Source organism: Crinia signifera, chromosome 4 (genome assembly GCF_055691185.1).
Source record: "Crinia signifera chromosome 4, ASM5569118v1, whole genome shotgun sequence".
NCBI lineage: Eukaryota > Metazoa > Chordata > Amphibia > Anura > Myobatrachidae > Crinia > Crinia signifera.
In genome coordinates this window covers 168,669,934-168,690,590 of record NC_139220.1, presented here as the reverse complement: position 1 = coordinate 168,690,590, position 20,657 = coordinate 168,669,934, and the positions used below count along the sequence as shown (strand labels likewise).

Here is a 20,657-nt window from a genome sequence, read left to right as displayed (position 1 = left end):
ATAAGGTCCAGCGTTTCCAAGCTTCAGGTGATGGGAGCTGGGTTAAAATCCTTACATTGCCTGTATTCACACATGTTTTTTTAATTTATTTTTTAAAATACGTGTGTATCTCCTGCACCCAAAAACATTCTTGGGTACTTCCTCATTTTTGCGGCCACCGCTTACGCCAATTACATTATCCGTTTTTAGAATAGCATCTACGTACCCTTGCAAGCTCTCTTCGCTCACCACGCTTCTGGCTCGGTGGCTCGCTCCCCTCTTCTTCGCTCAACACAACTTTACTAAAGGTAATAGAAACAGGAGGGTGGTGTGGTCCCAGGCTGGTGGCATGGTATGCAAAGATTCCTATGTAAGTTTCGTAGTGTAATCATTGGCCACAGATATGAGGAAGTACCCATTTTTGTTTACACACACAAATGCGAACACACACACTTTAAAAGGTGTCTAGGATGGTAGTAGAAAATCTCAGACATCCCTATCTCTGTCTTTGTCCTCTGACCCGAATGTTTTTGTCTGGTGAAACCTCCACCGGCTTCTCCCTCGGTATCTGTTGCAGCCGCTGTCTGTCTGCTTTATGGATCCAGGAGGCGCTGTTAGGGGGCTGGCAATGGATGGAATCTAGAAGCAGTAGCAGGTAGTGCAGCAGTCACTGCCATGTTTCTGTTGCGCCAGCTGAGTAGGTCTTGGGCTATGCACAGACTACACACAGTGTGAAAATCATTCAATAAAGAGTGAGTTGTGTATGGATTTGCAGCAGATTGGAGGCCTGCAATATATTCGCAGGCCATTCACAGGCTTGCACAAGGCTTTATTCACCTCAGACTGTGCAGCAGCTATCTAATCGCAGGGTGATTGCAGGGCACTGCTAAATCACACCTCAACAATTAGGTCTGAATAACCCCCTATGTTATATGTAGAAATGGTGAATGAATTAAGGATATGAGAAGACCTGTCTGATTTTTCGGTAGATTTAGAAGATGGTCAGAAACAAGGAATGGTGAGTGAGCGTACTGAAGCCTTCACCACAGCAAGAAACTTGTTGGCTTCTGGAGCTGATGCCATTGAAAGAATTATGTCTTCATATAAAGAGGTACCATCAATTCAATTATTTACACTGTGTAAATGCATACATGCATAGGAAGTCTCCTACAATATCTTCTGGACACCCTTTCTCCCCCTTGTTTCAGAGCATGGAACCTTTAAGTATATGTTTTATTACTTTATATTGGTTAAGATACATTTATTTCAACTATGTGCTAATATAAACCGGAATTTTTTGGGGGGCAGAACATTTTTACCCCCTTAGGAGTTGAATTTAGAAAATTCCTTGTTTAAGGTGCATACACACTGGGCATTTTTGCCCATAAGCAATGCTGTGAGAATCGCTGACCGATAAATCACTCAGTGCATACACACGGGGGGGTAGATTTATTAAGCTTGGTGAAGTGATAAACTGTCTGGTTTTTATCACCGGCCAATCAGCTCCTACCTCTCATTTTTCAAACCAAGCTCGTAACTATACAGGTAGGAGCTGATTGGCCGGTGATAAAAACCAGATACTTTATCACTTCACCGAGCTTAATAAATCTACCATTGAGTGATTTTCACTCAGCCCAGTGATTTTCAAAGGGGTGAACCACTTTCCATAATAGGAGACTATGAAAAGTGGTTCAATTAAACCAATTACAAAGCCAATTTTTTGGGGGGGGGAAATCTACTGACCAAAGGCCTGATTCAGCATGAGTTTTGCAAAGATTACAGTGCTAGCATGTGGGGGGCAGCCTTACACAGGGCAAGGCTGCCCCACATGACTGGTCCTACAACCCTGCTAACATGTAAATTGCTTAGCTATACAGCATAGACATCGCATGCTAAGGGTAGCCCCTTGTGTGTGCTGAGCTGCAAAGGTAATTGCCAGGCCGTAATGTTTAGGAATGCAGCGACTGCATGCTATGTCACGCAACCACCACTGCCTGCCCCGGAAGAGGTTTGGACATGCTTCTGCTGTCCGGACCATGCCCCCACAACATCACGTCGACCAGTTTCTGATTGCCAAAAATCAATAAGCAGCAATTTTTGGCAATCAGCCTTTGAAGCTGAATAAGGCCCCAATCACTATCATTTAGTAATATTCCACTAATAAATGCCACTAATAAAAATCGTTCTTACTATTTAGATTCAGATATAACTAAGCTAATTGTTACTGCACAATGGCCACTTGTGCCTATTTGGAGCACCAATGTCGCAACAGCGAATCTGAATCAATATGCATGCTAATGGTGACGGGATTGTGGCAGCGATGAGTGTGGCTACATATGTCATTGATGTGCCAGGTTTAAACCATGCAAATGTTTGCTGGGTGGAACAATTTACCCCTTTTCACCCCTTTGATAGTCGAATTTTAAAACAATCTCTGCTTAGTGGGTGGTTGCAAATAACTGTAATTCTGTCTACAACAATGTAAATGCAGCAGGAATTTTTTTTTTGAAATAGACATCTCCTGCATTGCATTTTTGATGCAAATACAGCGTCTTTAAACAGGCAACATACCCCCCATTTCAAGGAACGCTTTCCAGGAATGCCCCTTTCTGCCTCCCAAACTCCATAGCTTGTCAATTAAGCTGTGTCTGAGAGATGGATGGAGGGCAGCACATGTGCAGGACACATCCTGCGCATGCTTAATCCTGCCCTCATCAGAGGTGTGCTCTAACCATCGGGTTAATGTACATCTCTGAATCAGGCCCTTAGTGCAGAATGCCTTTCTGTCTGCGATTAGGATATATATACTGTGCGGGAGCCATGGTCACCTGCCTTACTGTAATTGTCAATGTGCAATCATTGTTCCCTTTAATTTTTTTAGCGGCACGAAGATACATATATAAGTAATTCTGAAGGCCTGTGTTCTGCCTTGTTGTCACTGGCAAAAGCATAAAACATGTAATTTTATTTTATAGGTCACAGAACTAGCGGGGTACACGGCGAGGGTTTACAATATGTTTTCCGTTTTTAATGAAGTAAAGACAGGAATATACAAAAAAACCTTAATTCAGGAGATCCCTAACCAAATAAAAAATGGAGAAAAAGAAGGATTTCACATTGATGGACCTCTGGAAATTAAAGGTAATTGTTATGTTTAATTTGTTCCTCTCTTTTCTTGGGTAAAACAAAATAGCTTCAATAGGTCATTTATGTGGCTGTTAGCTAAGTAATGTCTTTGTTGTGTAACTTTGGCCAAATGTTTATAAAGGGTCACATTGCTTTCTCTGTATAAAGGTCTGCAAATCAGAGGCTTGCTTAAACCTCTACCCTGTGGCCTATAATTCTTAAAATGTTTTTTTCACACAGCCAGTACTACAGTGACCAAATGCTTAAGCAGTCCCAGATTGTGAAATTGGAGTAGTTCCCAGAAGTTAGTTTATACTGAGAGAGGAGATTACTTCATGTCTTGTTTACATGCAGTTACACAATTCTAGGATTTGTTTTTTACAGAGGAGTCCTCATACACCTAGCCTAGCCTCAATATACAATATGGCTTAAGACACCCAACATGACAGTCATTCTGAGAGGTGTAGTGTACTGTCTTTTCTTTATCATTTGCATCTTATTTGCATTGTGGACACAGTATAACACAACTCACAGTGTACTACAGATGCTGGGCTGTGACTTTAACTGTGCAGAAATAAGGTTTAAACAGGAACAAAGTCACAGATGGAGCATAGCAGAACTTTGCGTGTGACAAGATGTTTGTCCTGCATGGCAGCACTTTGTATACAGGGCCTGATTCAGATCAGATAGAGTGAAATCTAGGGATGGCTATTGACCATCGATGATTCAAAATCATTGATGGTTCATGGCCGATGTTGAATACTTTTGCCATCGATGGGGAAGAACCAGATGGTTTCCCTCCATTGATGGAACAGCAAAACAATGTTTTGCTTTTTATTTTTTTCAAATTCCTGGGACACGGAGCATAGCTCCCCCCCCCCCCCCCCCCCCCGACACCCGTGAAGCCCCGCCCCCGTGTTTTTTATTGGCCCACAGGGTGAGATAGTTTATATTTTAATATATGGACAACATGCATAGTGACATAAAATATTGAATGTCGAAGTCTATGGTAGTGGCTAGGGGAAAACAGAGAACAGACTCTTTTCAGGAACTTAAATACTGATCAAATGACAAAAATATATATATATTTTTTTTTAATAAATACTATGCTATAGTGTTCCAATTATGCCAACTTTATTTGTAAAACAGAAAATAAAGTTATAGTGTCCTTTTAATGCACAATGGAGCATAAATTACATAAAAATAAAGAAATGTTTCCTTTTATCACTACATTTTCTGTCACAGGCAAAGTAATCGATGTTGATCATGGAATCATCTGTGAAAATGTTCCTATCATTACACCAAATGGAGATGTTGTGGTTTCTAAGTTGAATATAGAAGTAAGTAAAGTGTCCATATATTAATATCAATACTACAATTTTTTTACATGACTTTTAGGTGTCATATTTCGCCTTAGATCACAGGTTCTTAAACTTGGTCCTCGGGGCCCCAGACAGTTCATATATTCTGGATTTCTTCTCAGAAGAATAAGTAAAATAATTAGCTGCACCTGTGGATCTTTTTCAAAATACGTCAGGGAGTAGTGAATACACCTGTGCACATGCTAGGTGACCAGGAAAATGTGATATGCCTGAGGACCAAGGTATATCCAGGGGTGCACTTAGTTGAGAGAATGAAAGTTAGTAGCAATAATCTGTACACTGTGCAGACACAGCCCAGTAGAATCCTTACTACACATTGCTATTAGTTGAGACAGCATATGCGTTCTATGGACTGGTTAGGTGGACACCAAAAGTGACATAAAGTATTTGAAAAAAAGAGTAGGTGACATGGGCGTGTTATTGGGGGTGTATCTGCACTCCCCATTGTAGCATAACATAAAGACTGTATCTTAAGAAAGGTATAAGGGAGGCTCTGCGCAGACAAGAGCTACTCAAGGATGCTGCAATTGATGGTGTATTAAGGATGGAGAGATCAGATGCACTAGTGCACTTGAGCAATGCTCAGACAATGCATCAATGATGTAGTGATGAGATCTACTAACGCACTTGAGCAATGTTAAGATAATAAATACATCAATGAGGAAAAGATTCAGAACCACTTGTGCAATTGAGCAATTATCAGATAATGAATGCATCATTGATGTAGAGATTGGAACCACTATCACACTTGAACAATTCTTAGATAACTCATCAATGATGGAGCGATTATAACTATTAGCACATTTTCATAATGCATAAATAATGCAAGGATCAGATCCAGCATGGCACTTGGGCAATGCTCAGTTAAAGAATGTTGGCTTTACAGGGTTTGCTCAGTCCACAACACAGAAGTAAAAAAAAGGAGTACTGAAGCTGGCATTTGCATATTTATGCACTTGATAATCCGTGCAGCCGCGCATGCACTGCATGCACCACTGAATCAGGCCCAGGCTCACTGTTTACACAAAGGAGTAGACTTATTGGAATTTTTTGGTACTTGTTTCCTAGCACGGCGCCACCGATTTTAATTGTATGCAATGGGGGTTGCAAAAATCGGGTCAATCGACGACCCGATTTTTTACATTGGAACCAATGTTAAATGGTCCCTGAGACCCGATTTTACATTGGCCCCAATGTTAAATGCCCCCCAGACCCTATTTTTCATTGTATGCCGGGTTGGCGTTCATCGTGGATGTTGCACGCCGCCGTCCGGGTTTCCCTGCACCCGGACGGACGGCGAGTACAGCATCATCTGACGCTGCGGGCGCAGCGTCATCTGACGCGGCGGGGGACGTTGCCGGGCAGCGTCCCAAGCCTCACTCTGAGGCTAAGCGTCGGGGCGTTGCTAGGCAACGTCCCCGAGCTTCCGCCCGGCGGCCAGGGACGCGCGCGCCTGACGTCAGTCAGGCGGCGCGAGATTTAAATAAATAGCCGGCGTCTGCTGGGCACAGACGCCGGTTATAGCTTTTGCTTTTCTAAGCAGTGTGCTTTGCTCCCCGGTCCCCTGGGTCCTTGGTCCCAGTATCCTTTACAGGTTATTCCTTGCCACAGTCCTCCTGGTCTCCCAGCCTGTCAGCTGGTGTCTGCCCTTGGATTCCAGTGTCCCTGCATTTCCCTGGACTCCTCTGCTATATTCCATCTTCAGCCTGTGAGCCTGCAGTGGACCCACAGCCTCCATCTTCCGTGGGTCACGTAAGTGCTCCAGTGTAGCCCAGGTCTTTTCCTTCTGTGGTTCCCTGGCCCTCCGTGGCCTCGCCCCTCCGTGGGATTGTCCTTTGTTATCCTCTTTTGTCTCTTTGTCCCTGTCTTTTGGTCGTTGTTCCCTTGCCCCCTACTGTCATTAGTGTTCCGGTTAGGCAGGAGTGTCACCGTTTATCCTCATCCCTGCTTTGGGAGTCACGGTCCCTTTGGGGTGTTTTTGGGGACTCCCTTCTATCCACTGGTGTCTGCGACTTGGTCGCACTCCCCGTCTTGGCCTGGTGCCGGCAGTCAGGGGCCCATTACCAGTCAGGTCCATTAGTCAGCTTATCCTCTTGAGATTCCCCGTGGCGATCGCTTACCCCTTGTCACCACATACTGTAAGACCTGGCTGCATCAGGGTCGGAGCGGGCCTAACTCGCTCCTTCGAACGCGGCGGCCACAGGTGAAGCCTAGCTCCGCAGGGGTTTGCCATCTGCCTCGGGGACTCAACAGAGAGAGTGTAGGATCCGCTGTGGCCGTCCTAACCGGCGGTCCCGGCTGTGGGCTCACGCCCTGTTATCTCTCCGTCTGGAACCTGTGTTGTCCCTGGTGCCCAGGCCAGGGCAGCGTAACAGTGGAGTGCCGTTAACAATGGGGGGGCATTTCACATAGAAATTACCCATCAGGGTGGGTATACAATATACAAAAAATTGGGTATGGGGTCAATTTAACATTGGTTCCTATGTAAAATCGGGTCCATCGCATTGGTCGCATTGTATGCCATTATAATGGCATACAATGGACCCGATTTTACATAGGAATGTAACATTACATACAATGCTTACAATGTAAAATCGGGTCGGTCGCGTCGGTCACATCGCATGCCATTATAATGGCATGCGATGGACCCGATTTTACATTTGACGGGAAACCTCAAAAAAAGCCAGAAAATCAGGTCCGTCGGGTCCCATCGCATACCTTAAGTTAAGGTATGCGATGGGACCTGATGGGCGCCGTGCTAGGAAACAAGTACCAAATTTTTCATCCAAACTTAAACCTGTGCACTGGTCTCCCCCACTTCCCTTCCCCCTCTTGCAATACACACAGGAGTTCCCTGCACTACTCAGATCATATAAGCAATTCAACACAGTTTTTTTTTTTCTTTATATGTTGCTAAATGTTATCAATGCAAATACTACCATTTTGTCACATATACAAATGTTCTATTGAGACAGACAAACAAAAGATGTGTTGTTTGGGGACACATATACAGATCAGGTGACACCTCAACTTTCCAGACATGTAAATTAGTTCTTCTCATCAGTGGTTACTAGGGGAGAGCAGATAGTGGAACACACAGGTACCACAAATGGGACGAACAAGCCTGATCTTAATATTGCTTGCATGACCAATGAGATAATATTGCGGCTCAGCAAAATTAAAACAAACAAATCACCAGGGCCAGATGGGATTCATCCTAGGTTACTAATGGATTTAAGGGAGCAATTAGCGGCCCCTTTGCATTACAGTTTTGGTAACTCACTTTCATCAGTTAAGGCACCAAAAGACTGGAGAATAGCAGAGGTAGTGCCAATATTCAAAAAAGGAAAAAGGGATGACCCAGCTAATTACGGGTCTGTGAGCTAAACATCAATAGTGGGTAAAATATTTGAAGGATTTGTAAGGGATGGTATCCAGGAATCTTTAGACATTCATAGTTTACTTAGTATTAACCAGCATGAAAAAATCGATCATGCCAAACAAATTTACTAGGCTTCTATGAGGATGTCCTTGATAATGGAAATGCTGTAGATGTGGTCTTCCTAGATTTTGCTAAAGCTTTTGATACATGTGCCACACAAGAGGTTGATAAATAAAATGGAGGACCTGGGATTAGGGGTAAGAATCTGTAGATGGGTAGGGAACTGGCTGTGTAATAGAGAACAGAGAGTGGTTGTGAACAGTGCATTCTCATATATGATACCAGTACTAAATGGAGTGCCACAGGGTTCGGTACTAGGGCCCATTTTATTTAACATATTTATTAACGATATTGGGCTGGGAATACTCAGCAATGTATCCATCTTTGCTGATGACACAAAACTGAGTAGAGTTATTAAATCGACCGAGGATGTCAGCTCTTCAGAACGATCTTAACAAACTAGATGAGTGGGCAAAAAAAGTGGAAGATGAGGTTCAATGTGGATAAATGCAAGGTTATGCACCTTGGGAGACATAACCAGTGTGCTAGTTATAACCTAAGCAGGGAGGCATTGGGTTATTCAGTACATGAAAAGGATCTAGGAGTCCAAATACTGTAGATAACAAACTGGAGTGTAGTGCTCAATGTCACATAGCAATAAAAACGGGCAACAGAATTCTAGCATGTATAAAAAGGGGCATGGAAACTAGGGACTCAAAAGTACATATGCCAATGTACAAAGCATTGGTTAGACCACACCTTGAATATGGAGTACAATTCTGGGCTCCACACTATAAAAATGACATCATAGAACTGTAAAAAACCCAAAGAAGAGCAACAAAGCTACAAGGATAGACTGAGCAAATTGGGACTGTTTACACTAGAGAAGAGACGTTTAAGAGGGGACATGCTCAACATGTACAAATATATCAAGGGCCAATATAAGGAACTGTCAAGCACCCTTTTTACTGCAAGGAAGGAGACAAGGACACGTGGGCACGAATTTAGATTAGAAAAAATAAGATTTTGTTCCCTTAGAAGAAAGAATTTCTTTACGGTCAGGGCAGTCAAACTATGGAACTCTCTTCCTGGAGAAGTGGTGTCGGCTGACACAATAAATACATTTAAAATAAGGTTGGACAGACATTTATTGGTTAAAAACAGCCAAGGGTACAAATAAGAATCATAATCTGTCTTTAAAAATATCAGAATATACTATATAACGAGGGATAAGCTATTAAAACCTAGATTGAACTCGATGGACGCAAGTCTTCATTCAGCCTTATCTACTATGTTACTATGTAATACATCCAGTCGGAGGCCCTGACCTTTGTACACCTCCTGTATGCACAGCCTTAAAAATAATGTAACAGTTTTTACCTTTTAAATGGTTACTGGCTCAAATATACATTGACAACATTGCAATTGTGGGGTCATGTGGAATTGGTTGTATTGTTTTTTTCGGTACTTGTTTCCTATCTGGGCGCCCAGGTTTTCTACGTACGGCACCGTAATGAAATCGGATCGCATCGCATCGGATTTGGTACTCGATGATGTACGATGGCATACGATGCTATCCGATCCGATCCGATTTCATTTTAAATCGGATCGCATCGCATGCGGTGACGCGATCAACCAGATTTTTACATTGGAATCAATGTTAAATGGTCCCTGTGACCCGATTTTACATTGATTTCAATGTAATAACCCCGCAAACCCACGATTTGTATAGGAAACCCCCCCTGATGGTTTAAAATGCGCCTCCATTGTTAACGCCACCCCAGTATTGACGTCAACCCGAAGCGTGGCGAGCGAAGCGTGGCGAGCGGCGGCGGTACGCGTCCTCCGACTTTTTCATACCCCCACTATCCACGTCGGCGTGGAGTTGAGAATAGAAAGTGTGGCGAGCGCAGCGAGCCACCGAGCCCGAAGCGTGGCGAGCGCAGCGAGCCCCGCGAGGGGACGCGGATACCTGTGAAGCCCGCGAGGGGACACGGATACCTGTGAAGTATCCGCGTCCCCTCGCGGGGCTCGCTGCGCTCGCCACGCTTCGGGCTCGGTGGCTCGCTGCGCTCGCCACACTTTCTATTCTCAACTCCACGCCGACGTGGATAGTGGGGGTATGAAAAAGTCGGAGGACGCGTACCGCCGCCGCTCGCCACGCTTCGGGTTGACGTCAATACTGTGTTTCTGTGCAGATGTGACAAGGGGAGGGCTTTGAAGGGTAAATAAATACAGTAGTGTTACAGATGGGCCATCCTATGGGCCAACCATAAAAGCGGGAACGAAATCGGATCGCATCGTTCAATATCGTGTATGTGCATTTGTGGTATCCGATGCGATCCGATTTTTATACGGAGAATAGCATGGTGCGCAATTAACGTAGCGGGCGCCCAGATAGGAAACAAGTACCTTTTTTTCTTTCCCCTTTTTTTTTGGAAGGGGGGGGGGGGGTACTTCTGTATGCAGATTCATTCACATCATACTCTTATGGCTCCTTTAACTTAAAGATACAGTACTAAAGTTCGCTTTTACAAAAGTAGACATTGCCAATAGCAACATATCAAATTCTAGATAATTTTTTAGAATGTATCTGATAAATGATAGCAACTAATCAGATTCTAATTATTTTTTAGAATGTACCAGATAAATGACTGATATTTACTTAATTAGGTATTGGCTTTACATTTCGTTTATTTTGGTGGTGACCTGAGTCAGTCTGCAGGTAGACTGTTGGAGTACTACAGTGAAAGTTCTGCATTTTGATGATTAAAAGCTAAATATGCACTGCGACCGTAAATAAAGCTGGCTTAGCATACAAGCCTGCTTGTGAGTAGCTTTTTTACATTAAAGTCCCAAAAATAGTTGGAATATGGCCCTAACAAATTTCTTTACTCTTAAACATTTTACGTTTAGTAATTCTGGTTGCATAACAAAGATCTAAAAAAGCAAATAAATCAAGAGCAGAATACAGTAGCCTAAATTGAATATATATTGTATTTTGCAATAACCAAGGCCAAATCCTCCCATTTTCAAGGTAGTAGCGTAACAGCCCAAAAATATCAGACGTGTAAAGAGAAATAAATCAAAATACCTCTAAACTAATGTGTGAGATTAATCAACAAGAAACGTTTAGCAACTGCTAAAATAAGTGCCACAGCATAATAAATTCAAAGATTTCCACAGGTTTGTCAGCGGAAAATTAATATTGGATAAATGAGTTCAATAAAAGCATTACAGGTAATAAACAAATTACAAAATGAAATGCTTGAATACAGATACATTTGTTTTTCAAGCTTTAGCAGACATTTATACAGTCCCAGTATGGTTAAGGGCACTTGATAAAATACATTTTACTTGTTACTATTTCCAAAACCAATGGGTGTCTTCAGAACATAATTACAGGGTAACCAAATGAGATGACACATAATTAGAATACATTTACATATAATTTTCATTTAGATAGCTGATTCCAATCGAATGTGCTAATTAGTATTTAATTTAGCATGTTACCCAAATATCACAGTGGGCTTTGGAACACAGATGTAGCTTTCACATCACACTTTTAAAACAGTATATTGACGTTTTTTTTGCCTTTTAAAACGTTTAAGGCTGCAGTGTGAAAGTGTCATAGTTGAAATACCATTTAAAGTTAACTGGTATTTCAACACGTTTAAAAAGCAGAGTCCTACCCGTTTTAAAGCCAATTCAGAGCCGTTTTTTGTGCTGTCTGAATGGCACTGGTATTTGGTAAAAAATAAAGGTTAGAGCACTGTGATAGGCTGTCCCTTGTCTTGTGTCCCTTCCCTGAACCAGGAAATAAGCTGTGGGTAGAAACGTGTTCAGAGGTTAAACGGCTTGACTGGTGATGTGAATTGTACTTAAACGGTATTTTTAAATGGTAATCTGCTGCAATATGAACACTAGACCCGTTTAAAATACCATTTAAAATTACAGTTTTTCAAAATGTTTCAAAATGTTTTATGTGATGTGAAAGCTACAGAGTAAGCCTCTGATATTGATAAAACCTCATGTTAATAATAATAATAACAACACTTCATCGTGTGCTAAATATACCTACTGGAAAAGTAGAATTCTAGAGGTTGCAAAGGCATATATGGTGCCTATTTGTAGGATGCTGGTAGTTGCAAGCTGTGTATTTTTTTTTATATCTCTAGCAGTCACTGTGCATGTGAGCATTTATAGTGTAACATCCTCCTATGTATAGGAATATGCAGGGGCTGGCTGGCAGATTTTAGCCTGGGGGGCAAGTCCAGAGCACTGGCCCATAAGTAACAGCACATTGTTGAAGGAGGCAGAGCTGCTTGCCTATGGCAGTGAGGGTGGCCACAGCTGCCACACTGACAGCCTCCTACAGCCAGCCTAATATATGATGCAGGGGAGCTAGTGACACTGCCCCCTCGCCTAGCACGCCATTGTCGTGTGGCTCTGGGTTAACTGAGCTTCTGCGCATGCGCAGAAGCTCCAATTGTGGCAGCCAAGGTTTGGTAGGAGAACGGCCACTGAGAGGGGTGCGGGACACGGCACAGTGGAAATTTGCCCAGCTTCCCAATCCGCCCCAGCCACGGGCTGTTTACCTGCATAAAAAAAAAGAAGAAGAGGACACCACGGGCTGCTCTTCTGTGCATAAATAAAGAACAGGACACTACAGGCTGCTCCCTTGCACAAAGAACAGGACATCACAGGCTGCTCCCTTGCGTAAAAAAACAGAGCACCACAGGCTGCTCCCTTGCGTAAAGAGCAGGACACCCCTTGCATAAATAAAGAACAGGGCACCACAGGCTGCTCCCTTGCGTAAAGAACAGGGCACCACAGGCTGCTCTCTTGCGTAAAGAACAGGACACCCCTTGCATAAATAAAGAACAGGACACCACAGGCTGCTCCCTCTGTATAATAATAATGCAATGACACCACAGGCTGCTCCCTCTGTATAATAATAATGCCATGATGCCACAGGCTGCTCCCCCTGTATAATAATTTGTGTCATGTTATTATTATTATTATTATTATTATTATTATTATTATTATATTATACAGAGGGAGCAGCCTGTGGGGTCATGGCATTACTTTTATATTATACAGGGGGAGCAGCCTGTGGTGTCATTTCATTATTATTATACAGGTGGAACAGCCTGTGGTGTCATGGTGTCATGGCATTACTTTTATATTATACAGGGGGAGCAGCCTGTGGTGTCAGGGCATTATTATTATACAGAGGGAGCAGCCTGTGGTGTCATTGCATTATTATTATACAGAGGGAGTAGCCTGTGGTGTCCTCTTCTTCTATTTATGCAAGGGGTGTCCTGTTCTTTACGCATACATACATACATTTATACACCGCCACCCTCATACATACATTTACAACACCACCCCCCATACATACATAAATTTATACACCGCCATCCTCATACATGCATACATTTACACCGCCACCCTCATACATACATACATACATACATTTATACACCGCCACCCTCATAATACATTTACAACGCCACCCTCATACATTTATACACAACCACCCTCATACATGCATACATTTATACACCGCCACCGTCATACGCACATACATTTACACCGCCACCCTCATACATACATTTATACACGCCAACCTCATACATACATACATTTATACACCGCCACCCTTATACATACATACATACATTTATACACCGCCACCGTCATATGCACATACATTTACACCGCCACCCTCATACATACATATATTTATACACCGCCACCCTCATACATACATACATACATACATTTATACACCACCACCGTCATACGCACATACATTTACACCGCCACCCTCATACATACATTTATACACGCCACCCTCATACATTTATACACCGCCACCCTCATACATACATACATTTATACACCGCCACTCTCATACATACATTTATACACCGCCACCCTCATACATACATTTACGCTGCCACCCTCATACATACATTTATACACCACCACCCTCATACATACATTTATACACCGCCACCCTCATACATACATTTATACACCGCCACCCTCATACATACATTTATACACAGCCACCCTCATACAAACATACATTTATACACCGCCACCCTCATACATACATTTATACACAGCCACCCTCATACAAACATACATTTATACACCGCCCCCCTCATACATACATACATACAAACATACATTTATACACCGCCACCCTCATACAAACATACATTTATACACCGCCACCCTCATACATACATACATTTATACACCGCCACCGTCATACGCACATACATTTACACCGCCACCCTCATACATACATGTATACACCGCCACCCTCATACATACATACATTTATACACCGCCACCCTCATACAAACATACATTTATACACCGCCACCGTCATGCATACATACATCACCACTCTCATACATGCATACATTTATACACCGCCTCCCTCATACATACATTTATACACCGCCCTATGTACATTCAGTACATACACCACCACTCTCATCCATACACTGCCTCCAACGCTATATATATATATATATATATATATATACAAACTCTACCCCCACAACATAGTGCAGCTACATAGATATATACACCCCCCCTCCCCCGCAGCTTTCCTGCGGCTACATTATCCACACGTTTCAAATTATCCTCTCCCCCCAACGCAACCCCCTGCTACCCTGCGACATGGCCAGCTAAAAAAGGGTAACTTACTGACTACTTTCTGACTGGCCACTTTCAACTCTGCCGCGGGCTCTGTTGTCGGTGGTCCTGCTGCATCTGGGAGGGGAGGAGGATGCCGTGCATTGACCGCACGCTGTGCAGGTACGGGGGGGGGGGGGGCGGGCGTCCTCTAAATGTTGAGAGGGGGGGGTGCCTTGCAGGCTGCGGCCAGCCCGCTATGCACCAACAAACTGTGTGGGGAGGCATGGGCTTCCCGATCACTGCTGCCCACAGTGATCGGGAAGAAGCGCGCACTGCTTCTGCGACGGGGGAAGTGAGGGAGGGTCAGGTGATCGAAGGGTCGCAGCTCAATAAGGAGACTGGAGGGAGCCGCAGATTGGCCACCCCAGCTCTATGCAGTCAGAGGAGGCGGGGCCGCCCAGGGACACGGGCTCTGGCTGCCGCCTGCCGCTGAGCTATACAGTGTGTAATGATGATGAGGGACCCAGCCGAATTGTGTGGGCGGCACCAGCCTGCAGGGAACAGGCGGCCGGGTCCTCCTCCACGTAGCCGTGGAGGCCGGCGGCCATGTTCCTGTGGCCGCAAACTCAGACATCTTTTAAAAGACTACAGGAACATGGCTGCCGGCAGTGCAAAACGGTAGGCGGCAGCGGATACGGCCGCGGCCCGCAGCACACCTGCCAGAGCGGCCTGGGGGGCAGATGGCACCCTGCCCCCCGGCCCAGCCCGCCCCCGGGAATATGCCTTGGTGCCTAAATCAATAAAGCGATATACTTCCCAGAAAATGGTTTATTTAACCATCATCAGGCAGACATGATACATATGTATGTATCATGCCTGACAACAGTTAAATAAAGCCAAAACATAGCAGTTAAGGTATTGTCTGCATTCATTAACTTACTATACAAGTGAGTTTAGAATTTGCATTTTTTCTGGATATATGTCAATATATGTGTGTGTGTGTGTGTGTGTGTGTGTGTGTGTGTGTGTGTGTGTGTGTGTGTGTGTGTGTGTGTGTGTGTGTGTGTGTGTGTGTGTGTTTTTCTTTTCCTTATCCTTATTGGTATGAAAATTCAAGCTGCTGTTTTGTTCTACACCGAGGCTGGGAAGGGTATGAGTTGGTGTTGCAGAGCTGTGAAGACGCCGGCAACGGAAATACATTTTGCACCCCTCTAAGCAGAATCTTACACCAAAATTACACAATTTTTTATGCACCCCAATGGCCCTAAAAATAAAATGATATGAGTCTGGGTTGCCGTAAAGTGTGGCTATTGCTGCACTAACTTGTGTGTTCGAGAACCTCGGACGCAATTGAATTTCCCCAACGACTTTATATATCAGTCGTACAGTCAACAAATTATATATCGCTAAGTGCATCAGTTTGTGTTTATCGCTGATATGTCTGTGAACAATGTTGTTCACTGACATATAACATTGGGCCGGTGACTGAGGGGGGTCAAAGTGGAAACCCGTAGTGGGCCCCAAAGTTCCGAGGGGCTCAGGGGGCCGTAAGCATAGCCATGGCAGGGCAGTGACTAGCAATGGTTTATAAAGGTAGTGGCCATCCACCCAGACATGATAAGGCCCATCTGAAATTCCTAGAAGGGAGTTAAGGATGTGCACACACGGTGCAATATATTGCTCAGTGTCCCATTTTCATCAACGACCAGAGATGGTCGCTGATGAAAAGGAGACTCTGCTGGGGGAGCCGCAGGGGGAAATAGCTGATCGCAGGAGCATGCTCCTGCAACCAGCGACCATTAGGGGCTGAACATGGGAGCACGCACCCAGCAATTTATCTCCCACAGCACATACAAATCACTGGCAATATGGTCGTTCAGTGACCATATTGCCAGTGATATGTGCTTAAAATTGCTCTGTGTGTACACAGCTTTCCTCTTACCCTCTCTGGCAATCTTCCCTGGGTCTGGCCACCTGTCCAGACACTCATACTAATGAGTTTAGTGACATCACTCAATGCACTGAACTGCAGGATACACAAAGCTGCGCACTCAAATCTGCTTTTCCCTGTTCTGTCCCTGCAGTAGCGACAGTCTATTCACCTAGGAAGAGCGGGACTACAGAAGAAATGGGATTGGTTCTAAATCCCGGCGTTCAAAATCCCTTCGCCGGAATCCCGGCGAAGGGACGTGGATCGCCACCCCTTGCCGGCTTGCTGCGCTCGCCACACAGCGGGCCTGGTGCCTCGCTGCGCTTGGCACACTAATTTAGTCTCCCTCTATGGGTGTCGGGAATTCGGCGGTCGGGGTTACGGCGTTGGGTTTTTAAGACGCCGGGATTCGACCGCCGGGATTGTAACTGCATCCTGAAGAAACACAGGTAGTGTGGTCTGGACCTTGGTAAAAATTACAGTGCTGTCATTTATAAACCACCCCCCACTGATAATTATATACGCAATGTTAATGTAATTTGAAAGCATAGGTGTTATAATAGTACACTGTTCCTAGCAGTAGTGCAGAAAAAATGTATTACATTGCATAATAAATAATTATCTGGTTTTTTTTTGTAACAATAAAAAACACATTCAGTGTGCAATGTAATACAAATCCACTGCTTGAAAAGGGCGAGGCTTGAGGGGCAGAGATAAAGGTGAATGCCAAAATATCTTGCAAATATATTTGTATGCCTGTGCGTATATGCTATCTACTGGCCAACCCTTTTCTGACAATGTTAGCTGGATGGGCAAATTTAAATGCTACCCATAGCCGATTATTATAAGTATTGTGATTTGGCAGTTTGGCTAATAGTAAATGCTTTAACTACTGCATTGAACACATTTCACAAATGAGCGAATTTGACTTGGTTTTTTTGTTTAGGTGAAGAAAGGGATGCATCTTCTCATTACTGGCCCCAATGGTTGTGGAAAAAGTTCCTTGTTCAGAATTTTAGGTGGATTGTGGCCCGTTTATGAAGGAGTTCTATTCAAACCTCCACCAGATAAGATGTTTTATATTCCTCAAAGGTATGTCAAAAGATTATGTTTTGCATTAGTGTTGTTATTAGGTGAATGTTTTTTGTAAAATAATGGATATCTTAATGTTTACATTCGATGTTTGAATCAAGAATTTCTAGCTAGTAACAAACAGAGGGATGCTATTTTTATACAGTCTTCTACATATAATGTTACGAAGGAATATGGGAGACGTTAGCTCATTATATGTAAGGGCAATCCATTCTTATTTGGACTATATCTGTTCTATAACACAGGAGTTGCTTGTTTGCTAGAAACATGTTGGGGGAAATTTACTAAGAATACGAATATGACTCAGTCATATTCGGATTTTTAATGCATCAGAATACGACTGGCATCGGTCGTATTTTGTCCAAAATATGAATTGTAAATAGCGTAGATTTACTAATCTGCCGTATTTACAGATTCTTATTCTACCAATGACATAGGCTGTCGTATTCTTTCGTATTTAGTGGCCATACTTTGTTGTTTTAATTATTTATTTATTTTAATATATTTTTTACACTGAAACCTGCACGGACATGACTGATCCATTCAGGATTCTGCCAAATATGCCTGGGAAATTACCTGTATTTTCCAGGCTTATTTTACTGGCAATTAGCGGCTGTATACCGCTAATTAGCAGCCGTACATTACATACGGCCACTTCGTAAATTAGGAATAAATATTCGAATGAATGGTGATTCCTAGTCGTATTCTTTCTATGGCATATACATTCGTATTCGTAAATATGAATGTGCCATGTATACAAATATGAATTGTCATATGTTCGGCACTTACTATGTAACATACTTTAGAAAATGCCAAAAATACAAATACGCCTAAAATAGGCGTATTTATTCATACGAATACGCCTATTTTAGGCATATTTAGCTTAGTAAATTTCCCCCGTTATCTTTTCAGCTGTATGGTCTCTCTAATCATAGAATAGGGCACTGAGCAATAAGCACATATTTCATATCCTTGACTCACATGACTTGAATATCAGAGTCCTAAATTCACTTTGCTGGGAGTTATTTCTTAAACCACTATGACAATAAACTGTATTTGGCAAATGTTATTACTTATATTCAGGGCTATTTTTCATCAGGCTCCAGCCGGAACTGAGGCACTTATTCAAGTTCACTCTTTCTGACAAAATATTTCTTAGATGGACAAAACCATGTGCACTGCAGGTGAGGCAGGTGTTACTTGTGGAGAGATAATTAGATTTGGGTGTGGTTTTACACCTGCCTCACCTGCAGTGCACATGGTTTTGTCCATCTAAGAAATATTTTGTCAGAGTGAACTAGAATAAGGGCCTCAGTTCCTGCTGGAGCCTGCTGAAAAATAGCCCTGCTTATATTCTTCTGGCACTTCTTGTTTAGTCTGCTAATAATCATCTGGGCAAATGAGTTACTGCAGAAGTCAATAAACAATGTGTAGGCACAGCATGCAAGCAGGGCTGGCAACAGAAATCTTGGGGCCCGGTACACTGATATCTCTGCCCCCCCAACATCATCCCCTTGAGCAAAGCATTTTTAGTATACTGCATATTAAATGTGTTTTTTTATTATTACTAAAGAAACATAATTCATAATCACTAATACTGGAGGGGGGTCCGGGTAAGTACCCTTACACAAATTCAGGCTGTTGCCTTTATAAACCATTGCTAGGCACTACACTGCAGCAGCAATGCTTGCAGCCCCTGAGCCAAGCAAAACTTTGGGGCCCCTCACAAGCTTGGGGCCTGGAACAGGTGTCCCCTTTGACCCCCCCTGTCGCCTGCCCTGCATGCAAGCATGAACATTGACATTTTATGATTACTTATCAAGTGCTGTGGGACCTATGTACTTAACCTTGGAGAGAGATATACTACCAATCAGCCCCTAATTGCCATTTTCCATACACAGCCTATATCTTCGCATCTATGAGCTGATTGGCTCATATTGGCTCTACTTTATCTCTCTGTCAGGCTTCACCAATGCGGTCTGTAATAGGGGTTCATCAATTCTATGTAAAGTATATGAGGGTCACTGATGCTGTCTGTAGTATATGGCACTAACTAATGTTGCCTATAGTAAATGGGGGTCACCAATGCTGTGTAGTATATGGTGGTTCCCAATGCTGTGTCTAATATGTAGGGGTCACTAATGCTGCCTGAAGTATATGGGGTAATGATGTTGTTTGTCATATATGGGGGTTACCAATGCTATCTCTGGTATTTAGGTAGCACCAATACTGTCTGTAGTATATGACAGTTGCTAATGCTGTCTGAAGAATATTCTGAAATAGTTTAGAGCCTACTACCGGAATTTTATTGGTCTAAAGGTGCCCATACACTAGTAAGATTTATCTTCAGATCTGACTGGTTGGAACAAAAACATGGTTATGGATGATTGACAGTTTGTCAGTTTTCCAGCATTTCCAAGCAAACGGTCAACTGTCATTTGCTCTCATCCATAACCATGTTTTTGTTCCAACCAGACAGATCTGCAGATAAATCTGCGTGTGTATGGCCACCTTAAGACATCAGAAAAAGCTAAGTAAAAATTGTAGACTTTTTAAATAGAGTCATTGGCGAATACGCAATAACTAAAATAACAGAAGGAGAAAATTAAAAGTTTACTAGCAACATATGATTCAAAGGGAGCAGGTTCTGCTCTGTTCAAAATTAAATATTATTAGATTTATAAACAGTAATTAATTCCCCATATTCTTTAGTAATATGAGATTTGGGAAGCCTTCACCAATTGACATAACACATGCAAGAATTAGTATGAAACTATTGCAGGGGCAAATGCAGGATTTCTAAGGGGGGTTTCCATGTGCGCACATCCCGGTGGTCAGGATGCCGGTGTTAAATATACCTACGTTGGCATCCCAACTACCGCCAGAATCCCCAAATCAACTATGATGCCAGTGCCAAAATCCTGACTGCCAGCATGTAGGTTTAGGCACTAGTGGGGGAACTTAGGGTAAGGCTATGGGAAGGGGAGGGATAGGGTTAGGCACTTAGAAGGGTCGTTAGGTTTAGGCGGTGGGGTGTGGGGGT

The 20,657-nt window shown here is 43.2% G+C and overlaps 1 protein-coding gene across 1 annotated transcript in view; it reads left to right on the top strand.

Annotated features, from left to right (window-relative positions):
- The window catches only part of ABCD2 (ATP binding cassette subfamily D member 2), a 101,171-nt gene that overhangs the window by 12,851 nt on the left and 67,663 nt on the right, over positions 1 to 20,657 (top strand). Inside the window, exons 3-6 of the mRNA XM_083182940.1 lie at positions 969 to 1,090; positions 2,955 to 3,120; positions 4,351 to 4,445; positions 17,469 to 17,614. Coding sequence (XP_083039066.1) covers positions 969 to 1,090; positions 2,955 to 3,120; positions 4,351 to 4,445; positions 17,469 to 17,614 — 529 coding nt within the window. The remainder of the gene's footprint in view (positions 1 to 968; positions 1,091 to 2,954; positions 3,121 to 4,350; positions 4,446 to 17,468; positions 17,615 to 20,657) is intronic.